This window comes from Hypanus sabinus, chromosome 12 (genome assembly GCF_030144855.1).
Source record: "Hypanus sabinus isolate sHypSab1 chromosome 12, sHypSab1.hap1, whole genome shotgun sequence".
In the NCBI taxonomy this organism is placed as follows: domain Eukaryota; kingdom Metazoa; phylum Chordata; class Chondrichthyes; order Myliobatiformes; family Dasyatidae; genus Hypanus; species Hypanus sabinus.
This window is the reverse complement of record NC_082717.1, coordinates 109844996-109869767: the sequence shown is the minus strand read 5'-3', so window position 1 is coordinate 109869767 and position 24772 is coordinate 109844996. Positions and strand designations below refer to the sequence as shown.

At 42.4% G+C, this 24772-nt stretch overlaps 2 protein-coding genes across 7 annotated transcripts in view; one reads left to right on the top strand and one right to left on the bottom strand.

Moving 5' to 3' along the window:
* The window catches only part of LOC132403286 (homeobox-containing protein 1-like), a 71056-nt gene extending 52875 nt beyond the window's left edge, over positions 1 to 18181 (top strand). The window contains exons 9-11 of one of the 5 annotated variants that reach the window (XM_059986726.1): positions 460 to 554; positions 4163 to 4331; positions 4431 to 18181. In XM_059986726.1, the coding sequence (XP_059842709.1) occupies positions 460 to 554; positions 4163 to 4303 (236 nt within the window). In that variant the 3' untranslated portion in view covers positions 4304 to 4331; positions 4431 to 18181. Of the gene's footprint in view, positions 1 to 459; positions 555 to 4162 lie in introns of all 5 variants that reach the window. The other 4 variants (XM_059986728.1, XM_059986727.1, XM_059986725.1 and 1 more) reach the window with 4 other exon arrangements.
* Positions 18182 to 19463: 1282 nt separating this feature from the next.
* LOC132403284 (kinesin-like protein KIF13B) overlaps positions 19464 to 24772 on the bottom strand; it is a 249855-nt gene continuing 244546 nt past the window's right edge. The window contains exon 40 of one of the 2 annotated variants that reach the window (XM_059986722.1): positions 19464 to 23724. In XM_059986722.1, the coding sequence (XP_059842705.1) occupies positions 23417 to 23724 (308 nt within the window). In that variant the 3' untranslated portion in view covers positions 19464 to 23416. The remainder of the gene's footprint in view (positions 23725 to 24772) is intronic. The other variant, XM_059986723.1, reaches the window with a different exon arrangement.

The window sequence follows — 24772 nt, the reverse complement described above, 5'->3', positions numbered from 1 at the left end:
ATACAAACTGATGAGGTTACAGGTAGGGTAAATTCTAGCAGGCCTTTTCTAGTGAGGTTTGGGTAAGATGAGAACTAAAGGTCATGGGTTAAGGGTGAAAGGTGAAATGTTTAAGGGGAACATGAATGGGAATGTCTCCACTCAGAGGGTGGTGAAAGTGTGAAACGAGCTGCCGGCAGAAGTGTTGGATGCATTTCAACATTGAAGAGAAATTTGGATAGGTACATGGATGGGAGGAGTATGGAGGATTATGACCTGGTGCGGGTCAGTCGGACTAGGTGGAGTAATAGTTTGGCATGGACTAGATGTTTGAAAGGGCCTGTTTCTGTCCTATATGACCCTATGACTCTATTACAGATGGCTGGGTTTTCTGGGCTTCCGGGAAGCTCCTGAGTCTTCTAAATGCTTTGTTCTTTCTGTATAGCAATGTTTTCTTATAGAAATTTTGCTTTTTCAAAGAAGCAGCAATCCTAGAAACGCATGGTATCGATGTACAGAGCCCAGGTGGATATTCCAATAGTGATGATATCGATGGGAGTGATTTCCTGGAGCAGGTAGAGGTTGTTACTTATATTCCATTAGAATTTAGTTTTCTTTCTCAGCTATCTGCACACCTCCACTTAAGTAATCTTCTCATCACATCAAGAGCTTGGGTAGAGGTTTGGGAATCCGTGAGATAGACAGGAAACTGCAGTGGGTTTCTTAATGAAAATTTGAGTTTATTGACATCTGACTGCACATGTACAACTTAACAAATTAACATTGCTCCAACAGTGCAAGCCTACCTCAAGCCCTGTGGACACTATCTGTATCCAAGGAGGTATAGATTTCCCCATAGGGGATGCCCTTGATGTACTGTCTTGACCATGTACCTGCTCTTGACCCAAGTCCTGTAAATACTTTCTTTGAGTAGTTGATTGAATTCTGTTTTTGCAAGTTACTATCTAATCTACTGTCAGCATGCTGCAGATTAAAAGTTGTTTTTTTCTTGTGCTTTCCATTTCCATTAAAACTGGTGCTCTTTGGTTGCTGACCCTGGAAATGGTTCAAAACATAGAACTGTATGGGCCCTTCGGCCCAAAATGTGCTGACCCCACCTTCCAACATAGTTTATAACCCTATACGTGCTTCTATCTACCACTCTTGGAAGTCCCTAATATATCTGCCTTTACCACCATCTCAAGCAATGCATTCCAGGCATTCCCTATGTTTTTAAAACAAAAAAAAAACTTCCCCTGATGTCTTCATAAAATTTTACCCACTCACCTATCTGGTGCTCTAGGAAAATGGTCCCGTGGCTGTCTATCTAATGCTTCTGATGATCTTGTAGACCTCTATGAAGTCACGTCTCATCCTCCTGTCCAAAGAGAAAAAGGCCTAGCTCACTCAATCTTTCCACATGACAGGTTCTCTAACCCAGGCAAAATCCTGGTAAATCTCTGAATCCTCTCTCAAGCTTCCATACCTTTTCCATAATGAGGTGACCAGAAATTAACACAGTACTCCAAGTGTGGTCTAACTAGAGTTTTATAAAGCTGAAACATTACCTTGAACCTGTACACTTGAACTCAGTCCCTAATTAATGAAGGCCAACACACTATATACCAACCACTCTATCAACTTGCATGGCAACTTTGACAAATCTATGGAAGTGGACCCCAAGGTCTCTCTGTCCCTTTACACTGTGAAGAACCCTGCCATTAGCCTGTGATCTGCCCTCCAGTTCAACCTTCCAAAATTAATCACTTCACACTTATGGGTTGAACTGCATCTGCCATTTCTCAGCCCAGCTCTGCATCCTGTCAATGTCCCGTTGTAACCAATGACAACCTTCTACACCATCCCCAGCGCCTCCGACCTTTGTGTCATCTGCAAATTTACTAACCTCTGAATTTCTAAAAAGTTACAGATAACTGGTGTCCCAGAACATTGTTGTGGAACACCACTCGTCCAGGCAGAATATGCTACATCTCCTCCTACCCTCTGCCTTCTATCGACAAAGCAATTCTGAATCCATGCTGCCTAATTTCTGTGGATCCCTTGACTCATGACTTTCTGCATGAACCTTTCATGGGGAACCTTATCAAATGCCTTAGTAAAATCCACGTATATCACACCCACTGTACCACCTTCATCAATGTGTTTTGTCACTTCCTCAAAATTTTTATCATTTTCTGAGGCGTGCCTGCCCTCACAAAGCACCAAAGTAAGGCTCATCTTCCCAGAGTAATCCCTGTTCCTCTTCTTGAATGTTTGCCAGCCACCACTCCTCTGCTACTACAGTGACTTCTTATTTATTCTGTAAACCACAAATTATTTTAAATATATCTATTAAATCTGTTCTGTTCGAAGTTCCTCATACCCCAGTATCCCCATAAAACTGGAGCTCTTAATTCCCCAAGTCATTCCAGTAAATGGCTACATCTCTTCTATGTTGCGGTGTCCAGAACTGAAATGCCTAGCTGGTGTTTTATAAATGTCCATTTTCACTGTGATAGCTTTTTAGTTGAATCTGCTAACTTGTGTGACAACTTAACCATGACCACTGCAAGGCATTTGTATCATTCTCAGCTACTCACTAATATCCCTCTGGTAAGGGAAGAGATAAAGCCCAAAGGCTAGCTGGATCGTTAAGTCTGTGCCACACATTCGATAGAACAGCACTGTACAGGTCCATCAGCCCAGAAATTAACCTATTCCAAGATCAATCTAACTCTTCCCTTCCACATCGCCCACCGTTTTTTAATCTATATTTAAGAATTTCTTAAATGTTCCTAACGTCTCTGCCTCTACCTCCACACTTCCACACACCCACCGCTCTGCGTTTTTAAAAGAACACTTCTGATATCCCCCTTATACTTTCCTTCAGTCATCTTAAAGTTAGGCTGCCTCATATTAACCATTTCCATGCTGGGAAAAATGTCTCTGGCTGTTCACTCTATCTATGCCTCTTGCCATCTTGTGCACCTTTATCAAGTCGTCTCTCATTCCCCTTCTCAGTTAACCTCATAAAACGTGCTCTAATCCAGGTAAATACTCTCTGCACCCTCTCTAAAGCTTCTAATCTTTTCTATAATGAGGTGGCCAGAACTGAACGGTTGGGCCATCATGACTCTCTACCCTCATTTAATGTTCCTGGAAGGGTTCAAAGCCAAAAATGAAAGCGAGCCCAGTGTAAAATCTCTTCACAATTCCCTCGGCTTTTTGAAACCAGTTCAGGAGACCACATAGACCAAGTACTATGTGGTAAGCCTGCAAATTTAAAGACCACAATACACAATTAAGCCAGTGAGGTAGCTAAGAAAACCACAACCTTACAAAAGGAAGCCCATTGCTCTCTGCTCAGGATTATTATTGTCGCTTTGCCAGTGTTTGGGATGGGGGCCTCTCGGCTGACTTTAATCCGTACCTTGTCTACAGATCTAAGTCTATTTTTATTGCCCAGACACCTCTGCTAAGCTGTAACTGCACAGATTTTGTTTTACTGTCAATAATTTGGTGGAGAATTTGCAAAAAGTTACCGTATTGTGATGCATTCATGTGCTGAGATGTACGCAGAAGCTACTTTATTAGGTACACCTCGTTAATATCTAATCAGTCAATTGTGGCAACAACTCTGCATAAGATCATGGTCAAGAGGTTCAATTGTTCAGAACAAATATCAGAATGGGGAAGTGACTTGACCATGGTGCCAGACGGGGTGGTCTGAGTATCTCAGAAACTGCTGATCTCCAGGTCTCTTCACACACAATAGTCTCTAGACTGGTGCAAGAAACAAAAAACATCCAGGGAGTGGCCGTTCTGTGGGCGAAAACACCTTTTTAATAAGAGAGGTCAGAGGAGAACGGCCAGACAGGCTGAAAGGGACACCTAATAAAGGGGCTACTGGGTGTATAAATTAGCGAGGGCCAAAGTTTAAATTCTTGTTGGCCCTACTCAGCAACAGCAGTAAATCAACACAATCTTTTTAAGTATGGGTAGTTTGTTGGGAGGATGGAAGGGGGCAGAGATTTTGGAGGGAATTACACTAAATGCTTCCCTAACTCATTGTAACTCCCACATGCATCATGGACTTTATAAGGGAGCAGGAGCAAAGAGAGAAGAAATTTGATCTTGACGTATTCGTGATTCGCCTGATGAATGATTTATTCTCTAAACACAGGATGACAACACAAGTCACAGTGATCCCCAGCAAGATCCCATCTCGCTCGCTGTTGAAATGGCCGCAGTCAATCACTCCATCCTGGCCCTAGCCAGACAAGGAGGTGGTGAGATAAAGAGGGAAGTGGTCGAAGATGACTGAAATTGTGTGATGAAACAACTGAGATTTGGTACATCATTGGACTACCCTATCCTTAATGTAATCTCAATATATCTGTGCGTGATCTTATTTTGAACTAGTTAATAGGGTGCTCTTCATTCGATTGCAGTGTTATCCTGCTCGGAGCCTTGGGCAGAAATTGTGCCTGTCCCTCCGCAGCCCTCCACAGTCCCGCATGGAGGAGCTGCTACAGTAGGGACCATTCCTGCGGTCCTCTCATCCCAGCATGACATGTGCCCGAGCCCGATGCCTGGAACCTCAAGACAATGCTTAACAGGCCTCTGCTGTCTTAGCTCAACAGGTCTTCTCAGCCTCTGCCGGCCCACTGCTCCGTAAGTGTCTCCCTTGTTCTGGCTTTCCAGCGCTGTGGATGAACAGATGGCAACTTCCATTTCCAGATACACCCCTCTCACCCAAGCCTGCCTGGAATTATTGTATCCGGCTGTAGCTTCTGTTACCAGTGTGGGTACCAGGTGCAGGTACACATCTGACTGTTGGAAGTAAAATAGAGGAATGCAGGCTCATCTCCGTGCTTGCAGGGAGGAAGGAAGAGCTCTAGAGGGTGCAGTGTTTGTCTTCCATACCAACGCAAGAATTGACAGTAGATCTGAACATGCAGTCACTGAGATGGGGGACGGTCGCTGCTAATGTCCGAATGAAGAACAACTGAACTAGACCTACTATATGTATTAACACACGACTGTTACCAGACCAACAGTGAGAATCATAGGAGCCAAACGTGACAGATTGCCTGATTACAGAAACATAGAAAATAGGTGCAGGAGTAGGCCATTCGGCCCTTCGAGCCTGCACCGCCATTCAGTATGATCATGGCTGATCATCCAACTCAGAACCCTGTACCTGCTTTCTCTCCATACCCCTGATCCCTTTAGCAGCAAGGGCCATATCTAACTTCCTCTTAAATATAGCCAATGAACTGGCCTCAACTGTTTCCTGTGGCAGAGAATTCCACAGATTCACCACTCTCTGTGTGAAGAAGTTTTTCCTCATCTCGGTCCTAAAAGGCTTCCCCTTTATCCTTAAACTGTGACCCCTCGTTCTGGACTTCCCCAACATCGGAAACAATCTTCCTGCATCTAGCCTGTCCAATCCCTTTAGAATTTTATACGTTTCAATAAGATCCCCCCTCAATCTTCTAAATTCCAGTGAGTATAAGCCTAGTCGATCCAGTCTTTCTTCATATGAAAGTCCTGCCATCCCAGGAATCAATCTGGTGAACCTTCTCTGTACTCCCTCTATGGCAAGAATGTCTCCTCAGATTAGGGGACCAAAACTGCACACAGTACTCTAGGTGTGGTCTCACCAAGGCCTTGTACAACTGCAGTAGAACCTCCCTGCTCCTGTACTCAAATCCTTTTGCCATAAATGCCAACGTACCATTTGCCTTTTTCACCGCCTGCTGTACCTGCATGCCCACCTTCAATGACTGATGTACAATGACACCCAGGTCTCTTTGCATCTCCCCTTTTCCTAATCGGCCACCGTTCAGATAATAATCTGTTTTCCTGTTCTTGCAACCAAAGTGGATAACCTCACATTTATCCACATTAAATTGCATCTGCCATGAATTTGCCCACTCACCTAACCTATCCAAGTCACCCTGCATCCTCTTCGCATCCTCCTCACAGCTAACACCGTCGCCCAGCTTCGTGTCATCTGCAAACTTGGAGATGCTGCATTTAATTCCCTCATCTAAATCATTAATATATATTGTAAACAACTGGGGTCCCAGCACTGAGCCTTGTGGTACCCCACTAGTCACTGCCTGCCATTCCCGTTTACTCCCACTCTTTGCTTCCTGTCTGCCAACCAATTCTCTATCCACATCAATACCATACCCTCAATTCCGTGTGCTTTAAGTTTGCACACTAATCTCCTGTGTGGGACCTTGTCAAAAGCCTTTTGAAAATCTAAATATACCACATCCACTGGCTCTCCCCTATCCACTCTACTAATTACATCTTCAAAAAATTCTATAAGATTCGTCAGACATGATTTTCCTTTCACAAATCCATGCTGACTTTGTCCGATGATGTCACCTCTTTCCAAATGTGCTGTTATCACATCTTTGATAACTGACTCTAGCATTTTCCCCACCACCGATGTCAGACTAACCGGTCTATAATTCCCTGGTTTCTTTCTCCCTCCTTTTTTAAAAAGTGGGGTTACATTAGCCACCCTCCAATCCTCAGGAACTAATCCAGAATCTAAGGAATTTTGAAAAATTATCACTAATGCATCCACTATTTCTTGGGCTACTTCCTTAAGCACTCTGGGATGCAGACCATCTGGCCCTGGGGATTTATCTGCCTTTAATCCTTTCAATTTACCTAACACCACTTCCCTACTAACATGTATTTCCCTCAGTTCCTCCATCTCACTAGACCCTCGGTCCCTTACTATTTCCGGAAGATTATTTATGTACTCCTTAGTGAAGACAGAACCAAAGTAGTTATTCAATTGGTCTGCCATGTCTTTGTTCCCTATGATCAATTCACCTGTTTCTGACTGTAAAGGACCTACATTTGTCTTGCCCAATCTTTTTCTTTTCACATATCTGTAAAAGCTTTTACAGTCAGTTTTTATGTTCCCTGCCAGCTTTCTCTCATAGTCTTTTTTCCCTTTCCTAATTAAGCCCTTTGTCCTCCCCTGCTGGTCTCTGAATTTCTCCCAGTCCTCAGGTGGGCCGCTTTATTTTGCTAATTTATATGTTTCTTCTTTGGACTTGATACTATCCCTAATTTTCCTTGTCAGCCTCGGATGCACTACCTTCCCTGGTTTATTCTTTTGTCAAACTGGAATGAACAATTGTTGTAGTTCATCCATGCGATCTTTAAATGCTTGCCATTGCATATCCACCATCAACCCTTTAGGTATCATTTGCCAGTCTATCTTAGCTAATTCACGTCTCATACCTTCAAAGTTACCCTTCTTTAAGTTCAGAACCTTTGTTTCTGAATTAACTATGTCACTCTCCATCTTAATGAAGAATTCCACCATATTATGGTCACTCTTACCCAAGGGGCCTCGCAAGACAAGATTGCTAACTAACCCTTCCTCATTGCTCAATACCCAATTGCTGCAGTTGATGACCTGATCATTCCGTTAAAGTGGCAAGAGGAAGTCATTATCATGTAGATCAACTAACACATCACTGATGAGCCACTTTGAGTTAAGGGGCGATCAGCCCAGTTGTTGCATGGTCCAAGGAAGCTTCGAGAGTCATGGTTAGCTCATCAGTTCTGTTTCATTCCATGGCTTCATGCAAGCCGTCACTCACAGAGGAATTCTCAGAAATGAGTCTTATCCTGGAAGTCTTTATGACTGACGTGCCCCTCAGATTGCACTGAATGAATTGTGATTGCGAGTTTCCTTATGGTTCTCAGTGGGTGAGGGTGGGGACCATGGCAGTTTCTCCACCAGATCAACGCCTGCACAAGTTGTGTGTGGCGTGGGGACTGAAGCATAGAGGGACTCTCCACTTCCCAGGAGAGTTGGGGGAGGGAAGAGATGGAAGTTAAGAGATCTTATTGCCGTGTGGTAACATAGATTCATGTTGCCTGCCTCTCTGAAAAAGGAATGTTTACTAAATGTCTTTAGCCCAACTCAGAAAATGCAGTTCTAGTATGGAATACGGGTTTGGGAATGTGTATAATCAAACTTGGGCAGACTTGTAGAGTAGATGCAGTCATACTGAGGCCGAGATAAATTCCCTGTCTAATGGAACCATTACTTTCAAATACTGCCGATGCTGGAAATACTCAGCAGGCCGGGTAGTAACCATAGAGAGAAAATAGGAGAGATTTCAGGCTGAACATCTTATCAGAATAAAGAAAAGTTGGAGATACAACAAAAAAATTAAAAAGCATCTCTCTATAAACACCATCTATCATAATGGGCATTTTCAGTCACTCTTGGGCGTCTGGGCAGTTATGCTGCTTCACACCCTTTCATTCCACAACTTCGGGATATAGGTTAAAATGCATCTACTTTGTCTCCCTCTTCCCAATCACACATTAAATGCAGGCATCTTTTCTTTTGTTCCCTAAATGACTTAGAATATGTGTGGTCTTCGTAGATGCAGCAAGATTTGGCAATCTCCTCCAACTGCCAGTGGTGATTCAGACTATAAAGGGAAGCAGTCTACTTAAACCATTTTTGTTCCTTAGCCAATAGGCATTGATTTCATATTGAAGACATCGCTACCATTGAGTGTTAGAATGGGAGTTAGTGGTATTTGATAGTCAATGCAATCTCGATGCTCTAAAGGGCCTGTTGTTGATATATCTTTTGAGGGAGGTGCCATCAGAACCACAAGATTGAAGGATCATTTCAGAACAACTTCTTGCATTAAGCAACAATTTGCAGGAAGAATTCAGCAGATAAAGCAGCATCTGTTGGGAAAAGGGGATGAGGAATATTAGATGTTCTAAACACAAAACATAGTGGAGATGTAAGAACAGCACACAAAAAATGCTGGAGGAACTCAGCAAGTCAGACATGGAAATGAGTAAACTGTCAACATTTCTGGCCAAGACCTTAGCGGGACTCATCAAGTCCAGATTAAGGGTCTCGGCCCGAAACACTGGCTGTTTATTCCTCTCCTTGAATGGAACTCTGCCTGACCTGCGGACTTCCTCTAGCATTTTGTGCCTGTTACTGTAGATTTCCAGCATCTGCAGAATCTCTTATGTTTAGGAATTGTAGATGTTTTGGGTTGAAACTCTGCATCAATCCTGACATCAGATTAATTTGAATTTTCACGTAACAAGAGTTTGGCTCCACACCAACAATTCCTTTCCTCCCTCAGGTGCTGCTTCACCTCAAGCAGAATCTGCAGCTTCACGTTCCAGCATCTACAGCCTCTTGTGTCTTAATGTCTTGCATTGGTTTTGCAAGTGTGGATGCTGGGGCAAACAGATTGCTATCAAAAAGAGAGATTTAGTTGTCATCTAAGCAGCTGGGAAAATATGGAGATATGTTATTCCTTCTTTCCAGGTTCACAGAGAACTTCACATTAATAATCATGAACCATACTTATGAAGTTACATGCAGTATCCATTTTGTGCTCAGTCAGTGATGAGATGAAAGACAAATTGATCTGCTTTTGATGGTTGAAGGTTTTCTACAGTGCCGTTCATTGATAGAATATTGGAAAGAGTGTAAAATCTCAAGAGCAGGGGTTCCCGACCTTTTTTATGCCATAGACCCTTACCATCAACCAAAGGGTCCATGGACCCCAGTTTGGGAACCCTTGCTCTAGAGCTTTAATAGTTGGGCTGTCAGTTTTCTCCTTTTATTTGGAGCTCCACCCACCTGCCTACCTCTTCTATAAGCACTGAGTACCTGAGTTATTGTACAAACACTGAAGCCGCAATGTCAGCAAAGAACGTTAAAGTTATGTGTACCTTATAACGTCAAGGATTAACTTGCTTAAAGATATCAATTAAATGCTGCTGATTACTATAAAATTACAAATAAACTAAAAAAGTCATAACTTCTCAATTAGATGTTTGTATTCACAAACAAGATGCACTTTTGCAGGTGATACTAACTTAATATGATCAGAAACTTGGGGCTGCTGTGGGTTCAACTGTGTAATCGATTGGGTGAAAGAATGAGGATAATTTTATTCTCAGCTTGCCTGTAGTATTCAATAATTTACCCTACCATGATCTCTGGAGCACTGTTAACTTGGTTAGGAGCACATTTGCCGTAGCTCACTGGAACCGTCTTCTCTCCCACCTGCATTGTCGGAGAAACAGGGAGGAGTTGTTGAGTGGAGACTGATGGGATTTCTGATAGCTAGCATAGACTTGATGGGCCAAATGAGCTTATAGGCTGTGTAAAATGATATAGTTACATGATAGAACTAGTGGGAGAATTCCCAGGGTAGTAGGCTGGAGAGTTTCAGCAGTCTAGATGATCCGTGATCTAGAAGAATGCAAGTTGATCTCACTGAGAGTCTCAGAAGACCAGCCAGTCGGTGAATGTTCAGAGTTCTCTTTGGAGCCTCATTCCAGGCTGGGTGATCCGTGATCTCACTGAAACATTCAACCCCTTACAGGCCCGACAGTGCAGACCGAGACGATCACTCACCTGTCTGGGATGTTTAGCAGTAGTGCAATCACTCAAGTAGAGTATGAAATTCTTCTGTCTATTGGTGGGTCCTCAGCTGGCTGTAGAGGCCGAGCGAGATCCACATATTCTGGTGCAGTGTGTGAGTGGTGACTGTGGTCAGTGGTTGGGTCTTTTGTCCGTTCAGGCTCTCCTTTCGAAGCTGCCGCTTGTTCTCTGTGGCACAGGGGAGGTTGCTCTCGTGTAGTGCAGCTCCCTCTTGGACAGATTTCCTCCCAGGGCATCTATTGAGTGCAATGTTCCCACAGTTTTTAGATGTGATGCTGAATTTCTTCAGGCTGATTTTGATGTTATCTTTGGAGGTGTTTCCTTTGCCCACCTTCCTTCAACTGTGAGTAAAGGATGTGTCTGGGGAGACTTGAGTTGGGGATCCGGATGACATGACCTTGCTCTTTCAGAGTTGGTGAGGTTTATCACGGTGGAGATGCTGTTCATGCTGGCCGCCTCCACTACATTGGCGTTAGTGTTCCTGTCCTTGCAGATGATCCTCAGAATCCTTTGTAAGGACTTGTATTTTTCTAGGGCTTTCTGATGCCTGCTGTAGGGTCCATACGGTAAATTAGGAAGGAGGACTGCTCTATAGACCACAAGTTTTGTTTGGACCCATAGGTCATGATCCTCAAAGACTCTTCCTTAATCTTGCATAGGCTCCACTAGCACTACTCCGGTATCATGACTAGATCTAGGTGTGAGAGGCTGAGATCAGCCAGGCACTTTGGGTCCTCGAGACAGGTGAATGTTGAGATTTCTCTATGTAGACTCCATTCGGGGCTTATTCCAGGTTGAGCTGTAACCAGTCAGGTAATGGGATCAGTGCAGGACAGTGGCTCCAACATGAAAGCCCTTGTGGAGGAGCAGATGAAGGGCTGTGTTTCTCATAAACACGAGATTCTGCAGATGCTGGAAGTCTCGAGCAACATACACAAAATGCTGGAGAAAGTCAGCTGGTCAGGTATAGTCAGAGAGCCAGTAGGGTTGGTCAGTGCCATCTGCGGGGAATAACGCTAGAAGTGATTTATGGCAAGGTATACACCTCTGGAGTTAGAAAATACGTGATAGCATTGCACCGGTGATAGCTTTATGTGTGCTTTTGGACAGTTACTGACCAGTGGATCCAGGACGGCATCGGGAGCTGGCTGGTCTTCCATCCAGTGCACCTCCTCTTCTCTCTCCATCTTCCAACCTCTGCCAACAGGGCCTGGCACTTGTGGGTCCTTCTCCATATACCAGCCTGGTAGTTGGCTCGCTGTGCATGTTTTGTTAAGTAGTCCTTGCATAGTGGGACAGAAAAGGTGATACCTGAGCTCATTGACCTTGGTGGTCGATGCTTTTGGGGCATACAAGTGACATGTAAATGCCTCCAGTTTGTCCATCAGTTCTGGGGAGAGGTCCCATTCCTGACCCAACTCTAAGAATGTGTCCTGAGTTTCCCTGTTGCTGGTCAGAAGTTTTAGGGCACTTGTCTTCCCTTTGCCTGCAAAAGCGCTTACAGTGTCACATCCTGTATATGTGTGAAACCCGATGAGAGCCCAATAAACCTCTATGTCAACAGTGGCAGCAACCTTCCTGATGTCTACAAGCCTTGTACGGGTTCTAGCGCCACACTTCTGCAATAACAGGGCCTCAATCTTGTCACAAAATGATAAAGACATGATAAAGACATCTGTGTCTTCTGAGCAGGTCACTACAGATTGGTATCCCTCTCTTGGGGCATGGGCAGCATGGAGAAGTAGGCGGCCATCTGCTTCTTGTTGACTCTGAAGAGCTGACACCTCCTGACTAGCTTGAGATGTGATTCTGTGACATCTGTCATTCACAGTTGTATACAGAATCCTCTCCTGTAGCTTTGCTCTGTACTCCGCATCCTCTATTCATGGACTGTGAAGCTAATGAGACTATTTTTGTTACTGACTTTGGTCAAGAGGCTCCTCCACTGCCTCACCATCTGTGTGCCTGTTACACCCTGCAACTCGTGACCAGTCTCTTCACCCCGTAGAGATCTTTCACTACTCTTGATAGAGTTCTCCTTGTGTGTGTCGAACACAACATCTATTCTGCTACTCTGACTGCCTTCCCTCAGAGCCAAACTCAGAATTGTTGTGAAAGTAACTTGATCACCTTTCACTCTTTGGACCAAGTTCATTCCATCAGCGACTGTAGCAGAGTTTCCTGAGAGTTGCTCTTCTACTGCTACATTCTTCTGCAAGGTTGTGGCTGAAGTAGCTTTATTTGTCTTTCTCAGTAATCCTTCTGGTGTGGACAGGGCCCAGGGCAATGGTCCAAGGGGATGAGAAAGGATATCCTCCATACGTAGACTGCACCCTTGTGCCATCACTATGATGCGTCCAAAGACCTGTCTGCTTTCAAGATAATCGCTCTCCCATTTGATTTCACCTCTCTCTTCGTACACGTATCACTGAATGTTTTCAGCTTGTTGGTTTTCATTGGGTCATGGAATTTCTTTGCTGGTGGGTCTTCCTCTAGTCTCTCATCCTTGAAGGTTGCATAGCATTGCTCACCAATCTCGTATGCCTTCATCCAGGGCCGGATTAAGCTAGTGCAGGGCCTGTAGCATATGTTATAAAGCTATCCGGTTTACTTTTTCATTGAGCAAAAAACCAATGATCTGACTAAGTGTGAAGATTATCAACAGCAAACTCGAAGAAAACACAAGCAAAATTGCGCATATGATGATTTAATTGAATATAGCCATGCAGGGATTCAGAGTGCACAACCTGTTGGCCAGGGGATTGCAAAGTAGCACTGGTCATTTGAAAACGCTGTAGTACTTGATCCCACAATACGACCCATTATTCCTGTTTCCAGCTTCATCATGTTTGAAAGCAGTCCACGAGCCTGTTGTCAACACTCTGCCTTCTGATCATTGTTATTTGAAATGTCATCCAAGACTTGTTTTATTACAGAAAAGCTTTGTAAAAGTGCTTTTGTTGCATCTGCACGAGCTGACCACCTGGTATCTGACATTCTTTTCACAATGGGCAAATGAGCACCACCATCAGATAATGCAGCAGAAAGTAGATCCCACCGATAAGCAGGAAAAAATGTGTACAGGCTTTATACAAATTGAAAGAAAATTAATGCTCCTTGACAACATTCAGCAGCACATTTTCCAACCAAATTTAGTGAACGTGCAAAACATGGAATGTAATCTGCAAACTCATTCAGCTCTTCAATTCGTGCTTGTGAGCCACTATACTTGCCACTCATGTTGCTGGCATTGTCATAACTTTGACCACGGCAGTCTCTTATATCAATGTCATTTTCCTTTAAAAAGTCAAGTAAACTTTGAGCAAGCTGTTCAGCACTATGACCTTCCATATCCAAAAACTTCACAAACCTTTCAGCTGGTCCAGACAGCAAAACATAATGCACAGTCAAAGTCAGCTGGTCCACATTAGATACATCTGGAGTAAAACCCAATGAAACAGAATCATACTTGTATTTCCTCACTTCACCGATAATATGATCCAGTATGCTGGATCCATTCAGGCTGATGAATTCCTCACATGTTGTTTTAGACTGGAATGATTTATGCCCCCTTCCTTGGTTTGCACGAGCATTTATATGTTCTGCCAGAAAAGGGTCAAACTTGGCCAGTAATTCTCACAACCCCAAGTAATTTCCATTATGAGGAGAGCCAGCAGATTCATCACTACCACGAAATGAAAGGCCTTGTTCTGCTAAAAACTTTACAACTTCAATTATTCTCTCCAGAAGTGTGCACCAATACTTTTGTTCAGTCTCCATTTTTTTCATGAGGTGGGAATCCACACGTTTAGCTTTGTTTTTGCGCATTGACAGTGAAATTAAAGCTTGTCTATGTGAGGAACTTTCTTCATGTGGACGTAATAGATTGCATTTTTCCAGTCACTAAACTTTGATGAACATCCTGAAGCCATAATCTCGCATGGGAAACAGAATAGGCTTCCCTTGCTTTCTGAATAGCAGAACCAATTTCTTGCATGTTGCTTGTTTGTAGGTTTATGAACATATGTAAAATAAGACTTCTGACAGTGCCGAGGTTGTCATACAGTCGCAGGGATGAAGAGAAATCACTCTCAGAGTGTTGACAGTCATCACTTCCCTTGGCTATTCAATATTCACGATCACGATCATCTAGATTGTCTGGCCATTCACCAGTATCATTAGAATTCTTGTTCTTTTGCATTCAATGGACGCTGGCTGTTGCTGTTTCGTACCTTCTGCCACACCAGTACTAGTTGTTCCTATATTTCCAGCTTCAGTCGTTATAGCACCATTACCATCTCCATGAACATCAAAATATTCTGTCAACTTATGTGTTTTTGATATCACAAGTTGGTCTCTTCTTTCTTTTGCTTCCTTTGCTTCACGTTTTGCACTTCCAGAAGCAAAATGACGTCCAATATCTCTGGCTCTGTTGCTCTGTTTTAAAAACATACTCAGTACTTCCGAAGTTTAATCCAAGGTTACAAAACTAGGGTTACAGTACGAGACATTGTAGACTGATCCAATTCAATTTAATACTTGTTTTGTGAATGTCACATTAAAATACTTGAGCAGATCAAACCATTGGAATGTGGCTCCATTCTCACTGCACAGCCACGTAGAGCCGCTGCCTTGAAATTTCACAGGGAGAGATCCGTACCTCTGAGGAGGCAGATCTGACCATTAACCCAGCACTGTGCTTTCTGGTGGCTGCACTCCACCTGAGGGCAGAGAGTGCCAATAGACCGGGCTACCCACTGGTCTGTGAAGCTGGTTTCATCCATCGCCAGGGTTTTTAATTCCAGTCCCTTGATAATGCCAAAACATCAATATCACCAGACATCCTGATTTTCTGCAGGAGTTGTCCTTACTCCCACCCCATTCCCAAATGGCACTTGACCTGGTTACAATAATATTCCTGATAACCAATGGAAGATGAAGGAGTTTAAATCCCTCGGAAACTATGTGATTGACTTGATTCACTAACATCCTTCAGGGTAACAAACCCACTGAGATCTGGACTACCACAGACTCCTAACACACACACACAGGGCCAGACAGCAACTGTGAAGAGGAAGAAACAGTTGCATTGTGGGCCGAAACCCTTCATGTGTGAACTATTTATTCCTCTCCATAGATGCTGCCTGACCTGCTGACTTGCCCCAGCATTTTATCTGTCACTGAAGTTTAAGCATCAGTAAAATCTTTTGTGTTTATAATTTCTCCTACTTAACATTTAATGCTCATTGATGTTAAGGTATTACGAGGTGGTGAACAAATGTGGCTTGGCCTTGTCCTTGTTACATACTGAATGTTAGAATAGAGCCACAATACAGCAGATAGCAAGAGGCAGGAAACTTCAGATAAACTACCTATCCTGAACACTGGACAGTTAAACATTTTATATTATTGATTAATAATATTCAACCTGGTGGTGTTTAGTTTCAACAATTTGATGTGGTAACATGAAACATCACAAACATGAGCCGGTGTAACTGTTGTTACAAATCCTGCAAGTTGTGTCCTTTAGTAATTTACATGAAAAAGCAGGAACACAATGAAAGCTATGCTCCATGAGTGACAATGCAAGCCTTGTCACATCAAGCCATTTACCATTAAAGTGCTTTTTGTCATGGTTTGGACTGTTGCTTCTAGAGACAGTAGAAATAGTGAAGGCAATAGGTTCATCACTGTGGTCCTGTCAGATTACCAATTGATCATAACCTTCTGGCTAATTACTTCCTTGCACCTTTCAGAAGATTTAGTACAATCTTACCTGCAGTAGAGACACTGTTCTTTGGTTTGTCCTGTAATAAGTTGATGTATTTTTCTGCTAAGCAGAAAGGAAATATGCTGCATATTAAGAAAAAACATGAAATGCCAGATTTCTCATCTTACACGTTGTATTAGCTATTTTACCAGGTGTGTGTGTATGTGATACAGTTCCACTTGCTCCCTTAATACATGCCTCAAATGTTTGGTAATTTGTTCCTTTGTACTGTCATAAAGCAGGGGCATACTATTTTTACTGGTGGTGACAAACAGGTTGCATTCATTTGAGGAAAATTACTCTTAAAGGGGAGTCAATAAGGGACTGCGTGATCTTGTTGAAATTAGTTTCTCGAGGTTGGTATGGGGACATCCAAGCACTTCCACTCCCCCCATCCCCGTACTCAGGAGTTGAGAGACAAAGGGGCGAGAGTTTAGTTTTCAGAACCAGTCATTACAAGCACTCTACTTCAAAGCTGATATGGAAGGCCTCTTCAATCCTGAAACAGGAGTATGACTTCAAAATCAGAAGTTATAAAAATCTGCTACTACTGTAACCATCCTCTTTAATGACTGATGCCAATTACTGCTCAACCTGTTTGAGAGTGGGAATCACAGGTACCCAGAGAAGCAAATCATCTTAGAACACAGAACTGGCACAGTGTAGCAGATCACCATTCAGCCCATCAAGTCAGCTCCATCAGTCCCAGTACAGGAAATAAACCCACTTATTTATCTAATTTATTTAAATTTCTCTTTTAAAAGTTCCAAAGGATTCGGCCTCAATCAGTCCCCAGTACATTCCATGTTTTTACCCTCTCCCCTCACTTTGCTGATGATGCGCCCCCCCCCCCACTGAAGGGAAAGTGATGAATGTTTCTGGCCCTACCACAGCATTGTGGTGAAGTGGATAAAATTTACTTTGTCCTTCCTGTTCTAAAAGCATTCTTGAGTACACATTAGTTGCTGATGTCCGGAAGCTTCACCGTCTCCCTTGTCACAGTTCAAAAAGGAACCGTGATTGTCCTGGTTTAGAGCATCATCATCCCGTGCATACCCACACCAGTTTTATTCCTCCTATGGCTTAGCAGTGAGATCCGCTCATCTGTGCCAAGGAATTGGGCCAATTCAGATTTCTGGATCCTTTTCCTTGCAGCCAAGTTATTGCCACAGCTCTGTTTCGCCACGGTTCTAGCCTATTCTCAGCATTTGAATTAACCAAGTGTGGATGACAAGTATCATGTTGTGTTTTCCAAACATAAGTAGCAGCTTCAAGCTAACATGGTTTGACCCTTGAAGTGTGATCTCGGAAAACTTGTCTTTCTCACAACTCCCAGATTCTATCCTCATATAGTCACCTGAAATGGGAAGCATACAGTCAGGTAAAACACTGTGGACTATACAAAATCAGCTGGTACATTCTCACAAAAGCCGCATCAAGCAGGTGATAATTTAAAATTATCCCAATCAAAGGGCTGAATATAATCAATTTAGTTTAGCCACTGTGTTCCCATAGCCAGGCTAGGTGAAGCGATGAATGTTGGTACCCGCATCTAAAAAGCAGGCTTTGACAGATTTGCTTGACAGGGGTATGGAGGGGTGAAAAGGGCTGAGGGTGGTGATGGAGGACATGTAGGAAATGTGACACTTCTACATTAAAATGGTCACTTGATTTCCAAACTGGAAGCTGAACAGGATAATATTTAAAAGCCTTAGTTTTTTTACCAAATGTAATATGCTGAGCAGGTGTATTTTCATTTGAGTCCTGTGTATGTTTTCTGTTCCTATTCTGGATTAGTGCCTTTTTTGGACCGTTCTGCAAAAAAAAGTAAAAATGTCATGATGCTGTTTGTACAGTTTGTTTTAACAAATTATTATTTTGTAAAATTTTGGTTAAATCTCTGTATTGTACTAAGTAGGAAAAATAAACTAATTTAAATTGTCTTGTTATTTTTTAAAATGGGTTGTTTGTTTTGATATCTCTTCATTTCAATTTTCCAGAAATGATTGTAAATGCACGACTGTTTAAATTAGCATCACGAACAGTAAGAACTGACAACGGAGGCTACAGTAACTTCATTCCTCTGGATCACAGTGCATCCATAACACGTTTATCAGTGGTAACATTATGTGTGATATGTTAAATATAATTCAAATTCATGTGAACAGCTCACTGCACCAGTGACAAGACTTCAAAGTTGGTAGTAGTCTCACTGGCTGAAGGAAGAAGCCATTGCCCAGGGCTCCTGTACCACCTTCCTGATGGTAGTAGGTCAAAGAGGTTGTGCTATCCCACAACTTCTTAGGTGACGTTTTCACTGACAAGTCAAGATTATTGCATTGGAAATAGTGTATCATAAGCCTCCTCTGCAGAGAGAAATTTTTCATAAGAATAATCTGAAACAATACCCATTTCTCTGCTGCCCAACCCATTCTGTGATTCCGTACAAGACTTCCAGCATCTGTGGTAAGAAAGCATATGGTGCATTGGCCTTCATCAATCATGGAATTGAGTTTTAAGAGCCGAGAGGTAATGTTGCAGCTATATAGGACCCTGGTCAGAACCCAATTGCAGTACTGTGTTCAGTTCTGGTCGCCTCACTACAGGAAGGATACAGAAACCATAGAAAAGGTGCAGAGATTTACAAGGATGTTGCCTGGATTGGGGAGCATGCCTTATGAAAATAGGTTGAGTGAACTTGGCCTTTTTCCCTTGGAGTGATGGAGGATGAGAGGTGACGTGATAGAGGTGTATAAGATGATGAGAGGCATCGATCGTGTGGCTAGTCAGAGGCTTCTTCCCAGGGCTGAAATGATTAGCACAAGAGGGCACAGTTTTAAGGTGCTTGGAAGTAAGTACAGAGGAGATGTCAGGGGTAAATTGTTTTTTATTTTTTACACAGAGTGATGAGTGCGTAGAATGGGCTGCTGGCAACAGTGGTGGAGGTGGATATGATAGGGTCTTTTAAGAGACTCCTGGATGGGTACATGGAGCTTAGAAAAACAGAGGACTATGGGTAACCCGAGGTAATTTGTAAAGGACATGTTTGGCATAGTATTGTGGGCCTAAGGGCCTGTATTATGCTGCAGGTTTTTCTATGTTTCTATCTGGAAGGATTTTTCTACACATTTCAATATTGTACACCTTTGAGATCCCCTTGTCACAAGCATCCAATCCTTCAATTGCTAAAACCTCAGCAACAGACAGAAAAAATATGTATTGTACATTTATTTATACTTTTATTATTTTTCAGCCAGAATTGTTATTTTACAGAATATTAAGTGTACAATAGAAATTTTGACAGGCAATAAGGCAAAGCACCAATTTAATTGAGCCCTTAAATACCCAAATTATTACATACATTCAGATTTTCAGGTTGTGCTTTCTATATACAATCCCAGCAGATATACAGATTAACAAGTAGTACAGAACTCCGTAATTACTTCAAACTGCAATTAGTGTTAAATTAATTCCTTTGTCAAACTCGACACTAATGTTGAGAGCCTTAGAATATGAAAGATTTACTTTAGTCATACACCAAACCCCTTCGATATCAGTAGTAAAAGTCATTTTTCTTTTTAAAATGAACACATTAAGATCTCTATGCTATTGCTCTACTGAGCTGCAAACACGAATAAACAGCTATTTTAATCAAGTCTGACTGACAGGCTACAATGGAGTTGCAGAGTAGCACAATTTGTTTATGGCATCATGGGCCTCAAGTTTTAGGGAATGGAATAAGACACAATGTTTGGACCCAATACATTTATATAGCCAGCTCAAAACAAAAATATTGACTTGTTTACTAATTCTGCTTATTTATATGCTACTCTTCTCGTGTGTAGGCTGCCAGAATTGTCTTCCTGTTGTACACCAAGGAGCCCACAGCCTTAAATCAGCTGCATACTGAACTCCTGCTTCTCAACTTGTTTCTCTCTGGGTAATTCCAAATGTTGGATCATCTGTTGCGTTGTAGTTGGTTCAGAATTGCACACATTTCTACTGGTCTTAAAATAATAGTGCCTTCCAAAGCAGAGTAGATGAAGATGTGTTCAAGTAAATGTAGCAAAAGGCTTTAATGTATGGGCATATTGAACTAGAAAGACACTGACCATGTTTTGGGTCAGCTACAAGGACAAGATCTTGGTCACTGTTCCAAAATCCCTCAAAGAAAAGAAACTTACAGGAGTATTCCAAGAGCCAATTAAGTTCATTATTTTATTGGCAACGATTTAGGTGAAAGCTTTTAATATAAGCACAGAACAAAACTTGATGGCAAAGATTAAAGAGTTACCAATACTTGCAAAAAGGCAGCTCAATCCAGAATGCTGGTGTTTTGCCTTCTGTGCGTATTCAATGCTTGTTTTAGCAATAAAAACTGAATTGGCCTACTGTCAGCAAAAAATCTAACGGCATGAAAGCACACCTAATAATAATTCATACAAAAGAGTGGACAGTCTCTAACACTATGGTTTTACCATCAATATCTGATACTTGTGGACAGATGTATTGTCAGCAAACTTGATTTATCATATCAATTGTGCACCACTACGGCGACCTACAGGCCAACCCCAGAAAGTCCTTTATGTATGGTGTTGAGCAGTTGTGTGTGGAACTTCACTCCAGCATGATTCACTTGAAACACATAGCAGACACCACTGAACAACAGCACACATAACAATTTAGCCTGGCCAGAAGGAGGAACATTGGAGAAGTAGCAGCATTTCCAACAAGTAGAAAATGGGAGGCAAGGGTTAGATAGATCCTAAAGTCGGTCAGCACAACATCGTGGGCCAAAGTTTCTCGATCTACTGTGTGCTGAACTGTTCTATTCAGGTGAAAGCCAGATCTTTGGATTCATACAGCTAGAACAAAGCATTTCAGCAGTTGCAAACATCTTAATCTAAGCAAGCACATGTGACACTCTGACATCATCAGTCATTTACACTTTATTTTTGAGAAACAGCAGCCAAGTGTGTGCACTTCTCAGCTGGCACTGCAGAACAATGCATGACCATTTTAGTGCCAAACACCACTTGGGAGATGTAGCATATCTTTCAATTAACATTCAGTGACTACAGAACGTGTGTGTGTGGTTTTGGTTAATCTGTTCTGTTCCATCTGATGCTTTCTGCTGTGAATGTTAATTCTCTTTATTCTTCTCTCTTACACACACTTTCCTCACAGACATCATACAATCAGAAGGGTTAAACATGAGCCTGAATAATGCAGGACATTTGATGCACATTTGATGCACAAACTACATTTGATGCACAAACTACATCCACTAACTAACTAACCAGCAGGACACATTCACTGAAACTTTTCTCCCTGACTGAAGCCATCTAATGTCATTAGTATTAGCCACATATGTGATGAGCAAACTGACTCAGCTGTACTAACCAATGTACCAGTGAAGGACTAAACTTTCTAATGATGTGTCTTTCAGCACTGAATAACACTTCATTTAATTATATCTTCAGGAGGAATTTATTCCAACAAGTAATCTTTTGGGTATCACATGCATTAATTCTGGCTAATGGTGTCTCTGGAGATGGACTTCAACAAATGGCAGCCCATACATTACACAGTAATAATTAAACCAGTGTAGTCCAATGAGACCTGGACTATAGGCAGGATAATTTTAAGAGCAAATCATTTTGCCCGATCTTTCCCTATCAATACAGAAAACTCTTAAAACTATATTTTAATTAAAAACAGAACCAGATTGTGAATTGGAGGCCTATACAGATATCACAGGACGTTTGTAAAATATCCCCAGAGACTGCTGACATTGCCAGACATCAATACAAAACATCACACTAAAAATGCTGGAGGAACTCAGCAGGGCAGGTAGTATCAATGGAGGGGAATAAACTGTTGATTTTCTGGGCTGTGACCTGAAACATCAGCTGTTTATTCCCCTCTATAGATGCTGCCTGACCTGCTGAGTTCCTCCACAAAGCACAATCGACACAAAACAAGATTCTTCACCCAAGAGTAATGGACCAAATGTTCAAGGTGAAAACAACATAACATTCAAAATATTAATCTAAAAGCCTCACACCGGATGTGCATATTGCTCAAATTTTTAAATCATGAAAATCATTACCTTTATTAAAATTTTTCTGATGTTTAAAAATTACTTGGAGTTCCATACAACAGATTGAAAATGGCCTCAAGATGTAAATTCTCATATTATTGCATCACCTTTAAGCCCTACTTGAGTAAATCTCTACTGACCAGGTTCAGAAATAGGAATTCTAATGTCCCCGCTAACACTTTTTGTACGATTGCTCAACATTATATTTTTCAAGTTCTAAACCATTCATTCATAATAGATTCAACCCATGCATTCAAAGCAAATGCTCCAATTTAGCAGAGTTTCACAGAAGCAGGAGCTTTTGGAAATCACAGATGCATTGATCTGTATTAGGTCACATCGCAATGGCTCATTTTCCATTTCTCTGAGGTAATGAGCATATTACAAGGTAGGGAGGGGATTTTATAAACTACAATTCCCAGCATTTTGGGAAATGGATCAATGCATAACCCATCATGAACTGATCCTCTACAATCTCTGCACTCTTCGGAATTGGGATGAACTACTTCTAGTGGTGTATCTGGTATTCTTTCCTAATCCTAATTTACATTTTAAAAGACAGTAACATGTAAATATACAGTCCCATTCCATTGAAGTTTAATGGGAAATTAAAAAGGTTGATTGATCAGGCCACACATGATATACAAAACTAGACACAACCTGGCGCCTAATTTTCAATCCAGAATTACTCAAAGAACTGATTGTACTTTAACAAGGCATTGGACTGGCCATGGGTTCCACCAGTAACAATTAAATACTTGGTCCAGATTTGTTCTTCTCTCTCACTACATTTTCCAAACAGAAAGAAAAGTTAGCTAGTTCACCTCTGAACTCAAAACAGATCTATCCCTCAGGTTGAAAAGTTCAGATTTGTTTTACCAGTGGAAGAGAAACCCCAGACACAGAAAGGAAAAATAAATTTAAAATCAAGGACGGAGTAACATTTGGGTCATCGGAAAGGTCACTCAGAAAAGGCACTGGGTCAAGATCAAAGTCAGCATGTCTGGATGTCCGGTTCCTAAATCTCGCCACTGAGCTCGAGACATTGGATTCACCAGTTCATTTCCATTTCTCACTATGGTTTTTGGTCGGACGACCAGGATTTTCTCTGCTCACTCTTCCTCGGAGGCTTGTCCCCCGATCGAAGTCCTGCTCCACCCTCTGACTTGGCAAGTGTGGTGAGAGCAGACAGGTTTGGATTAGATTTCGAGAAACTCCCACTTCTGCGATTCTCCGAGGCGGCAGCCAGTTGTACCCGGTGGCCTGTGCTGCGGCGCTTGGCTGAGCCACTGGCTCTGGTGACCCGGCTGGGCCTCACTAACACTCCGTAGCCTGGATTACATCGGAAATACTGCTTCCCGCCGACTGAGCCGTCATTCTTTCCTGAAATAGAAAACGGATGCCACTGTAACACTAGTTTACAGCTAAAAACCCCTAACAAACTCAAGTTTATAGTCATTCGACCATGCACATATATATAAACAAATGAAACTGCGTTCCTCTGGGGCCAGGGTGCAACCCACAGTATAGTCACACACACCACATATACCATAGTTACAATCCACCAATTACAGTCACAAAATAATATTAACACAAGTCCCTGAGGGACCTGGCCTGAGAATTGACAGGTTGACATAAAGTGTGAGGTGCATGCTTACGTGGGACAGTATAATGTTACCGATATTGTTAAAATAAAACAAGCAATTGTATAAATATATGACACAACAGCAATAAAAGATGAAGAAGTGACCAGGGCAGGATGAGAGTGTCTGTGTGTGTTGGGGAGTGGGGGGGAACAGCAGCAGGGCATTCAGACAGGGTGTACAAAAGAGATTGTGGGAAGGGTGGGAGGGGGTCTTTGACAATGCTGGAGGCACTTCTGATATATGCCCTGAATGGGGGGGAGGGGGGAGAGAACAGACAGACCCCAATGATATTTTCACCAGAATAATCCAGTCACTTCCTCAATATCATTGAGCAACAACAAAGGAGTGAGAAGCTTTTAGAGCAACACACACAAAATGCTAGGGAACTCAAGCAGGTCAGGTAGCATTTATGGAAATGAATAAACCATCGACATTTTGGGCCAAGACCCTTCAGGATCGGAGAGGAAGGGAGAAGCCAGAATAAGGTGATGGAGGGAGGGGAAGGAGGACAAGCTGGCAGGCGATAGGTGAGACTAAGTGAATGGGGAAGGGGGGACGAAGTGAGAAGCTGATAGAGGAGAGGGACCAAGGTTTCAGATTTCTAGGAAGAAGGAGGGGCTCCAGAGGGAGGTGAAAAGGGGTAAGAGGGGGCCAGAGTGGGGAAGGGGAAAAATTACCAGAAGTTGCATTAATGCCACCAGGCTGAGGATCTCTAGATGAAATATAAGATGGTGCTCCTCCATCTTGATAGTGGTACAAGATGAGGCCATGGGCCAACATGTTGG